We start from the raw sequence: 10,820 nt of genomic DNA on the forward strand, positions 1-10,820 counted from the left end.
CAAAGAACCCTTTTAGATTTAAAACCTTATTTAAAAAAAATGTATGGTTCTTATAAAGTACATATTCCGCCTCACTAATCCTAAGCTTGAGAATTTGAGGCAAAAGGCACAGTTCTTTTTTTCTAATAGTGAAAACGGTTTCTTTAAATATTTTCTGTAACTAGTAAGAAAAATTTATTTATATTTTTTTTCCACTGGTTTGGTTATGGATTATTTAATGAACCAGCCAACGAGTATAGGCCTACAATGATTTGGTCCTGATATCTGATATTTCTATAATTAAAATCAGAATGAAGTCAAAAAAATTATATATATATATATATATATATATATATATATATATATATATATATATATATATATATATATATATATATATATATATATATATATATATATATATATATATTGCTTATTATAAAAAATCTGCACTTTTATTATTTTGTTAAAATAAACTTGCCTGGTTGTTCTTCACTTCTCATTACATGGAATGCCTTTAGGGCTAGGCTATCAGTAGGAATCTCGTGTCTGCTCTGAATTAGTTCATTCATCAACCTTCCTTCATTTTGTTAGCATCATCTTCCAATAATTCATTTGGTTGCCAAAGGATAAAGTCATGCACCACCCTTAACTTTTTTTTTTTACCAATTGCTGGATCATTTCAATCAGACATCAAGATATGGGGACAAAGGATGGTCCTTAACTTTTTCATCCCAATTTTAGGTTCAGTAGTTAAGAAAAGCCTGTTACATATTATAATTTTGATGCACTTAGATATATACTTTAGATGTAGGCTACACTAGCTACTTTTCAACTAACAAAACAAAGGTTTCAAAACTTTTTTTATTTTATTTTGGTTGTCTAAAGAGCTTTGTATTGAATGCTTCTTCAAAGAACCAATGTTTTTTTTTTTTTTAGTTTGGATAACATTATTAACCCAAAGAACGCTTTTTCCATTACTTTGTGAAATTCAAAAATGGTTCTTTGGATGCTAAAGTTTTAAGTTGGCAGCAAATGAATATAGGCCTAGAGATAGTTAATAGATATTTTCTAAAATATTAATTTAATTACAGAAAAATTATTATTTTTACATTACAGTTATCATTGCATCTAATTGACTAACTGAACAAACCACAAAGTGTTCATTCGTGTACATGACTGATCTTTGTGTATGAGGCCTCTGTCTTGCCTCTAGCTTTTATATATAAGAACAGTGTGTTGAAAGACTTTGTATAATGTAGTTTGTTTAATTCCTGTAGAATATGGCTCACCATTCAAAACCCTAATAGGCACGTTGTTGCCATCTGCTGGTGACATGTTGAACTGCAGTCAGTTGAAGAAAACCTTTATTTGATCACAAATAATTGAAGGCCATTTGGTCGTGCTTCTAGTGCTATCTATGGTGAGATGTCTAACTATTTGTTTGTATATGTCAACTTTTTTTTTGTATGATAGTGCGACTTTCATTATATAATACTTTTAAAATTTCCTCTGGGGTAGGTAGATATGAATTTGTTATGAGCGCACACCTTATTTATTCAGTTGTTTTAGCAGATTATTTAAATACAATAAATAGTACTTCAAAACATGTCTTGCGAATCACATATCCGTGACCAGGCATAAAGAATTGGTTAATAGAAGATGAAATGCATCTCTTATAACAATTATCAAATACAGTGCTCTGCATATACATTATCAGTGCATCAGTGCACCCTTCACAAATCTCCCTTTTATATGTATATTTTATATAGGATGCTTTTAAAATATTATATTTGTGCATATGCATTAGTTTAGTCAGTACTGAAGCCAAATCTGGAGCTTATCGAAAACAACTTCAGGTCACAGTCCACAATTTAGTACACTAAAATGTATAAGTTAGGGGAAAATATTGAACAATAAGACGAATTGTGTTTTGCCAAAATTTTGCTTTTAATTTAATATATATTGTCTTTTCTATTTCTAGAGATCAGTGACTAAAATAATATTTAAATAAATAAATCTGTCTAATCTGTTTTGTTTAAATGCACCAAAGTATTTTACCTAAATTCGCTGAGAAATGGATATTGGTGTACTCATTTATCACTGCACATGTTTGTTATTTATCATTTCCTTCAGAATGTTGCTTGAGCACCTCTCCGTGACCTTTTTTTTATTCTTGTTTCCTGGGTTTTGTTCCATCACGGTTCTAACGACCTTGCAGAGTTTTCGTGGCTGTGCAGTGCGAGATTTCACTTTGGTGGCCCAGAAGCCTGGCTGCAGGCGTCTGCGCATCAACACCGAGGCATGCTGGGGCCACTGCCACACCAGGGAGGAGACCAAACACACCTGCCATACTACACTTATTTATAAAGTTATAGTATATAAAGACCAAACAAATACGAGTGTGCGGTGCATTTATTTCTGCTTTTGTTAGCTCAGAGGCTGGTTGTGGAGCCGCCGTACATCGAGAGGCACCAGCGTGTCTGCACCTACAGCCGCACACGCCACCTGACTGCACGCTTACCAGGCTGCCGTCCTGGAGTCTCCCCTGTCTATCATTACCCTCAGGCCTTTAAGGGTGACTGCAGATACTGCTTTACAAAACAAGGAATGTGAGACCTTCTAAAACACACACACAACATTCGTTCATACACAGTGTTTTCAAGGTTTGAAAAGTGCTTAGAGTTTAAATTTTGGCATGGGACAATAACCGGTATATCGCGGTTTGGAATTTTTTCTGCTAAATTGTTCCTAAGGTTTGTGTAAGATTTCTTTATTCATGTTTTTTTAGGACAACCGTATCTCCAGCAGGAAAGATATCCAAAAATGCTGTTTTAAATTGTAAATAAATCAGTGTATTTGAAACCTATGAAGACAGCAGAAGTTATCAGAATCTTTTGCCAGCCCATGCCTAGTGCTTGAAAATGTATTTGTTTTGCTTTAATAAAAATCCCGTTTTACTAAAAAGGTAATAATGATTAACTTTTAAAATAAAATAAAATAACTCTTTTTACTTTTGGATAAAATGAAAACATTGGAGTCTGCGCTCTTCGGTTAAACAGAGGGAGAAGACTCACTTCATGACTAAACATTGCATGAAATTACAATAAATATAAATTAAGGATAAAAGATGACATTTAAAATGTGAGCAAATGACATTTAAGAGAGTAAATGACAGTAGGTCAATGTTAGAATACTCTACTACAAATAGCATCTAATATAATGTGATGAAGCGTGTATATATGTATTGTGCTCAACATAATTAAGTACACCCCATATTGAAAATGAATATTTTTATCCATTTCTCGGTGAATATAGGCAATATATTTTATTGCATTTGAACAAAACAGATTTTTTAAACTTTTAAATTTTTTTAAACTGATATTTTGATCACAGAACATCTTTAGAAATAGAAAGATAATACATTTAAATGTATGCCAAATATTGGAAAACAAATTACAAACTAAAAAATTTCAACAATTTAAATATTTTTTTTGTTTCTCTTTAAATTTTTGTTTAATAGTTTTTCCTAACTTTGAATTTTGGCCCATTGTCATAAGTTATTTCGTTAGATTAGCTCCAGATTTGGCTTAAGTATACTGATTAATCTAATGTATAGAACATTCCAGTGTCATATTGGAACATTTCCTGCTTATCAAACTATTTCACAACTGTAACAAGGGGCAATTCAGTCATAACTTTGTTAACACCGCTTTCATAACATTATTTATCAATACTGTATACCTTTTTGGATTCTCAGAAGCTATAGAAACTAAAAATGTAAAACAGGAAATATGTTGGGACCTAGTTTTTTTATTTTATTTCCACCCCTTAAAATGGTCTATATGCACAAATAATATTGTTAAGCTACATATCGAAAACGTTAATTTAAATGAGAGATTTTTGGGCGTCACGGTGGCTAATTCGTACGTTTTTCACATGACTGAGCTTGTACAGATTTGCTTGATTTTAAAAACGAGGTGTGGCACCCAACCCCAAGCATAAACCCAACCGTCATTGGGTGATGAGCAAATTGTCATAAATTGTACGAATGAGATTGAACGAATTCATATCAACAAGCCACTAAATCAAAAAGTTACGAATTGCCTTGAGATTGTGTTGATGTAGGTAAATTGAATAAACTAAATTGGCTGTAGTGTATGTGTGCGAATGTGAGAGTGTATCGGTGTTTCCCAGTGTTGGGTGCAGCTGGAAGGGCATCTGCTGTGTAAAACATATGCTGGATAAGTTGGCAGTTCATTCCGCTGTGGCAACCCCTGATGAACAAAAGGGACTAACCGAAGAAGAATGAATGACTGAGAGATTTGAGAGGGGTACTTGTATGTATATAAATATGTTATTTCCCATGCTTGTAATGTGTTTGAAAATGCACCTGAAAAGTGCTTAAATTTGATTTAAGCAAAACCCTTTACACTTTCTCTTTTGCACAGACATTTATATAGTTCGCATGGAAACACTTTACAATGGGGCTTCACTTGTTAACGTTACATAAATTGTGGGTTAAAAGAGAGAAATACATTGCAGCATTTGATTTGATAATCTTTGTTAGTTCAAGTAAAACAATAGCTTACTTAGCCTCACTAATGTAAACAGATACAACTAGATTTGAAGTATGCGTGATTTTTCTAACTCGCATGAACTAAAGTTAATCATGTTTCATCAATAGTTCAGGCTAATATAAATGAAACTCATACTGTAAGGGTTTTGAATATTAGTGGTGTTTTTGTCATAGTTTAATTATAAAACATACACAGAAAAAGTCATGTACTCTTTTATTTAAAAAGATTAGACACATTTTGTGCAAACATCATCTTATAAATACATAATACGAAAGATACATTCTTTGTCATCAGGTGGCAGCGACATTAGAGTAGTGTTTTTCAGAAAAGTGTATCTGATGGTATTTGCCATTGTCTTCTATTAAATTGATGCATGTAGTTATGTACGTTCTGTCTTTAGACTACATATGAAAAAAATGTCACTCATGCTATCATGTTAGAGCAGAGAAAAGTATACGAGTTATTTTTCTCATGCCAGAAGTTTGGGGTTTGAGTGATTTTTTATTTTTAGCTTTTGAAATGTATATCCAACTCTGCATTTGATTAAAAATACAGTGCAATCGTCCATGTTATTGGTACTTAAAAAAAAAAAAAAAAACTTAATCTTTCCATTGAAAAAAAAAAATAGAGATCACTTGAAAAATCCTATTTACCTCTGCATTTATTATTTATGGGTTTGAGTTCAGTCTGGTTTCTATTGTTTCATTCTACAATTCTAATGACATTTTGTAATAATATGCCCTAAATGACAACTTATTTTAAATTGAAAAACATTGATATCAGCAGTTTACAGAATAATAAAGCAATAGCTACATACAGTAAAATAGAAATGTTTTATAATCTTCACTAAATGTAATACATTTCATTTAATGCATTAACTAACATAATTAGTGTCTTTTTAAAAAAATCTTCATGGCCCCAAACTTCTCAATAGTAGTCAAGTGAATTTAATGAAATGAAATAAGTAAAAAAATGTATTTATAGACAAATAAAAGCTGTAAAATCTGAAATTATTTAAATCAAAGCCGCATACTTTTATAATTGTACATCATTCTTCGGTATTTGTTTGTCAGTATCGGGATTTGTGGCACATGCTGCAGCGACAGGCCCGCGCAGACAGGATCTCCATATCAGCATGATGGCGCCCTCGAGGACAGTGAAGACGAATTTTAACCTATGACAACACACACCAAAAAATGAATGAGGTAATAAAGACGGAGCAAACATGGGCTACTTTCTTTTAATATTTTCTTAGTAAACATTTTAGCCAGAACAGATAATTATGACTGTGCTAGTGGAAATGTCCTGAAATCCACAAAGGACCCTTGAAGTGTTTTCTCGTAATGGGTCATAATTGCTGCTTCTGATGTAAAACAGTGTTTAGTAATAAAATAATGGCCCTAATCTGGCACGGATGCATTTTACCTTGGCGTCTTTGCTGATGGTGCAGCAGCGGGAGGAGGAAGTGATGTTGTGGGTGAAGTTGGACGCGAGCAGCACTGAGTACCGCGAGGGGAAAGCGCTGGACTCGCAGTATCCCACACACGCGTACACCAGTTGGGTTCCTCGGCATGTCCCCCTCTTGTCAGTCCGTACCGTCACGTTAAATGCTGTGTGCAGACAGAGAGACGACATGTGTTGGCTAGGCAGAGAAAACGAACTGAGGATCTGTGGGGGACATTTTAAAACTCTTAATGTGGATACAAACATCAACCAGAAAAAAAACTAATTTCTGTCAAAATTTACTTATAAACTTTAACTACTGTTAAAACAACAAGCCAAAATCCCACAGATAAAGTGAATATAGGCTACCACATAAGTGTTTTCTCCCACATTGAATTCCATTATAAGGTAATGCTTAACAAGGCTTAATGTACCTTAACAACAAGCAAGGGAAACCAAATTTCTGTCAGATATTAGGTATTAGGCTACTCATGACAAACATTTTCTGATATCAAAAGAACAAGCTCTTATATCAGCCCGGTCTTTCTAGTTACAGTAGTGTTAATTACGAGTAAAGTTTGACAGAAATGAGGAGTTTCACTGGTTGATGTTTAGGTAAGCCACTTTAAGCATTTTAGAATGTCCCATCTGTCAGCCGACCATTTCTTTGTGCTGTCACAGTTTTAAACCATGTTAATATCTAAATATTAGTGGGAAAGATCAGAAAACGAAGATATTCAGTATAAATCTGCATATGTGATGGACATTGCGTTCCTTACTAAAACTAACCGACAGTTTCAGTAAAAGGTTAGGCCTATGATGTTTATTTGTTTGTGGTGCATTTATTAATATTTTTTACAACAATGTTTACTATAAATACCCCAGGAAAAAATGCTACAAATTCCCTTACATTTCATATGGTTCCATTTTGGTTCCCATTTTTTAGAAACCAAATAAAACATACTGGAAACCTTTTTTTGTTTTGGTAGAAATATTTACTTTAAAGAGTAAACCTAAAAAAGGAACTTTCCTGTAGCATTCTCAAAATCCAGAGGGAAATGGGAACGTTCTATGCAAGTAAAAAAAAAAAAAAACTAACATGGCTAATTACCAATAGGAAACAATCTGGGAACCAGAAGTCATTGGCTGCATATGGTTACATTATGAAGAGTGTAGCAGTGATTAATTGGTTCTTACTATGTTTTGTAGCAAATTCAAAGTTAATTTGGTGATTTAATATTGTTTAACCAAAGACTCAAACCAGAAGTGAGATGGAAGTTTGTTGTACATATTGAGTACATTTTTAGTGAGAATGGACTGATTAAAAAATAAGTTGTTTCAACTCACGGTAAAGGTGGCAGCCAGGAGTCAGGGTTTGAATACTCCAGCTAATCGGCATTAGCAGCACCAGCAGAAGCACTGCCAGATCAGAAGATACACAACGAAACATGGCCTTGTACACCTGCAAGAGTTAAAGCAATTTAAACTAATGCAGTCATAATTCATGTAACCATTAAGTCACTTTCTAAGAGAGCAAATGACCAGTGGTTCAAGCATTTAATAAGTTTAAGCTTTTACTAAATAATGATTTCATTTAGATAAACATTTAAGTCATTTGGCCTTTTGCAAGAATCATTGGCTTAATTGCAAGAACTGACTTTCCTGAGTGTTGTCTTGGGAGTTGTCAAAATAATCAGAAAATGAATCTTCCTTTACTCATCAGTTTCTAAATTAAATTTTCAGCACACACGCCTGGCATAAGATATGAGACCATTTTGATCAGTTATATTTATGCATATACATGTATGGATGTACTTAATTTCAATAAACAATTCAGATCAATTATGTTTACGCATATACAGTTGAAGTCAGAATTATTAGCCCCCAATTGATTTTTATTTTGTTTTTTTTAAATATTTCCAAAATGATGCTAAACAGCAAGGAAAATTTTCATGGTATATCTGATAATATTCTTTCTCCTGAAGAAAGTTCTATTTGTTTTATTTCGGTTAGAATAAAAGCAGTTATGTTTTTTAAGCACCATTTTAAGGACACAATTATTATCCCCTTTAAGCTTATTTTTTTTAAGACGGTCTACAGAACAAACCATCGTTATACAATAACTTGCCTAATTAGCCTAACCTGCATAGTTAACCTAGTTAAGCCTTTAAATGTCACTTTAAGCTGCATAGAAGTGTCTTGAAAAATATCTAGTCAAATATTACTTACTGTCATCATGGCAAAGATTAAATAAATCAGTTATTAGAAATGAGTTATTAAAACTATTATGTTTAGAAATGTTGAAAAAAAAAATCTCTTCATTTAACAAAAATTGGGGAAAACATTAAGCGAGGTCTAATAATTCTGACTTCAGCTGTACATGTATGAAAGTATTTAATTCCAATACAGAATAAATAATACTTAAAACATAAGAATAAACGCACACACAAAACTATTTATATACATTACATTTAAATGTATATCCATCAATTTCTAGCAAGCATACAGAATTTTGCATGAAAATACAAGCGGATAGAAATGAATGAATGCAGGGATATATAAATATTAATAACTTGTCCCTGAGTGAAATGTTATTTAAAAGTTTTTTTTTTTTTTTTTTGTCAGGAGTTGTAGATAGTAGATAACAGAGAAATCAGTATTACATTTCTTCATCATCTAAAACCAAGACATCCAAGTACCAAACCAAAAATTTTAAAGGAAACAAGTAAAGTTTACCTGCAGATGTGGATCTTTCTTCAGAGATGAAGTGTGCAGAGCTCAGACAGGTGCCAGGTGTTGTTCTTCCTCACAGAGCACATATATGTAGTGCAGGTAAAACGGAGCCCTCAGCTTCTAGTATAGTCACACCCACTTACCAATGTCCTCATGCATGTAACAGGACCCTCCCCATGGCCTCTACATTAACATTATTTCACTGCTTTACTGCACTTGCTGTTATTCCGTTCCTACCCTATTCTTTGATGGTTACCGAACTTCATGAGCCTTTGCATGTTCTTTAAGCTCTCACACTCCAGTCTTTGTTTACATACAAGTGTCTGTAAATCCAAGTACTAAACACTGATGCTATAATTCAGTGTCAGTGTCAATCACTGCAGATGTTGTAGGCAAAATTGGCATATGTATTAAAGTGATGCAGAATACAGTAATTCTGAGTGGCACAGGTACATTTGTCAAACTAGTGAATTAAAAAAATGATTTTATATGAATGACTCTTGACCAGTGACAAAACTGATCTTTTCCACAAAGGTGTGAAATTCACCATATTGTTTTTCAAAAACATTTTACCTTAATACCTCTTTTTTTTTATTAAATATTTCACAATGTATGTCAAATTGTTATAGTGCATTCAGAAAGAACAGTGCAAAAACAAAGTGGTCTTGTTTCTAGAACAAATATTTAAAAAGTCTTAAATCAGGAAGCATTTCCTGGACGAGCAAAAAATATTGTCTTGCTTTAAATAATCATTGAAAAAATGAAGTTTGTTTTTCCTTAATGAGCAAAATAATCAGCCAGTGGGGTAAGTAAAATAATATATTTTTTTCACCTTGAAATAAGATTATTTCGCTTACCCCCGTAGGCAGATTATTTAGCTTGTTTTAAGAAAAAAAAAAATCACTTAATTTTTACATTATTTCTGAAAACAAGACATTTTTTTTACTGGTCTAGAAAATGCATCCTGATTTATGAATTTGCACATATTTAGACTAGAAACTAGACAAAAACTCTTAGAAAAGCATTTTTTTTTCAGTGTACTACACATTTTTTATGTTAAAGCCTTATTTCAAATGATGTGAATCCCATTTTTAAAAAAGGTTAACTTTTCAACAGGACAATGACCGTAAGCACACAGCAGTTTACAAAAGCAGTGGCTATGGAGAACTCAATAAATGTCTTTGAGTGGCCCAACCAGAGCCCAGATCGGAACCCAATTAAACACCTCTGTAGAAATCTGAAAATAGTTTTCGAAATAAATAGTTGTTGCAAGCTTGGAGTATCATACTCAAAGAGACTTGGAGCTGTAATTGATGCCAAAGGTGCCTGAGCAGAGTACTGAGCAAAGGCTGTAAATACTTATGTATTTGTTTTCAGTTTTTTTCTTCACTTTTATCAATTGGTGAAGTTTTGTTTCTCGCCACTGGCTTGCTTGGTTTTGGCACTTGTGGAGCTATGCATCAATGGATTTGCTCTTCAGTGTTTAGACTTGAAGCAGTGAAAATCAAACCACGCTGAAATTCAACTCTGGAAACTGGACTGACACTGTATCAATGTACTAGAACTTCTATGTTAAGCTGCTTTGACAATCTACATTGTAAAAGTGCTGTAGACATAAAGATGAATTGAATTTTGTTTTGTATTTTAAATAAATTTGCAAAGATTTCAATCAAACATTTTATGTACTTAGAGAAAACAATGAATGTAATACATTTGGAAACAAAACTAACCACAAAATGTGGAAAAAGTGAAGCACTGTGAATTTCTGGATGCTCTGACATCAATTCATTTCGAGCAGCAAGACACTCTCTGTTACATTGAAATAAGTATGGATAAATGTCTTCGCACAGCAGATGTTTCTACAAAAGCTTGATCTGAAGTAGCATGTAGATTATTTACACAGACCTTTTATTTCAGATTTATTTAGAGTGAAACAGCACTGCATTTGTCAAGGAAGGTTCTGTTGTGCTTATTCAGAACTTTTATTAAAGGCATAGTTTACCCCAAAAATTATCGTTTACTCAGGCTTTGGTTGACTATAGAGTCCCGAGATCTGTTTGGTACTGACATTCATCCAAATATCTT

The 10,820-nt window shown here is 32.9% G+C and overlaps 1 protein-coding gene and 1 pseudogene across 3 annotated transcripts; one reads left to right on the forward strand and one right to left on the reverse strand.

Moving 5' to 3' along the window:
• The first annotated feature begins 927 nt into the window (after window positions 1-927).
• Window positions 928-2,739, forward strand: LOC147843119 (glycoprotein hormone beta-5-like; annotated as a pseudogene). The gene is made up of 2 exons (XR_015495654.1): window positions 928-2,309; window positions 2,417-2,739. The product of XR_015495654.1 is annotated as a glycoprotein hormone beta-5-like (transcript).
• Window positions 2,740-4,759: 2,020 nt separating this feature from the next.
• On the reverse strand, window positions 4,760-10,310 carry gpha2 (glycoprotein hormone subunit alpha 2). Of its 2 annotated transcripts, XM_087258604.1 has the most exons (4): window positions 8,739-10,310; window positions 7,350-7,464; window positions 5,985-6,169; window positions 4,760-5,733 (listed from the first exon to the last, which is right to left on the reverse strand). In XM_087258604.1, the coding sequence occupies exons 2-4, from the start codon at window positions 7,450-7,452 to the stop codon at window positions 5,629-5,631; spliced, it is 393 nt and encodes a 130-aa protein (XP_087114730.1). In that variant the 5' UTR covers window positions 7,453-7,464; window positions 8,739-10,310; the 3' UTR covers window positions 4,760-5,628.
• Window positions 10,311-10,820: the final 510 nt, after the last annotated feature.

This window comes from Danio rerio, chromosome 7, assembly GCF_052040795.2.
Source record: "Danio rerio strain M-AB ecotype USA chromosome 7, GRCz13ab, whole genome shotgun sequence".
Taxonomy (NCBI): domain Eukaryota; kingdom Metazoa; phylum Chordata; class Actinopteri; order Cypriniformes; family Danionidae; genus Danio; species Danio rerio.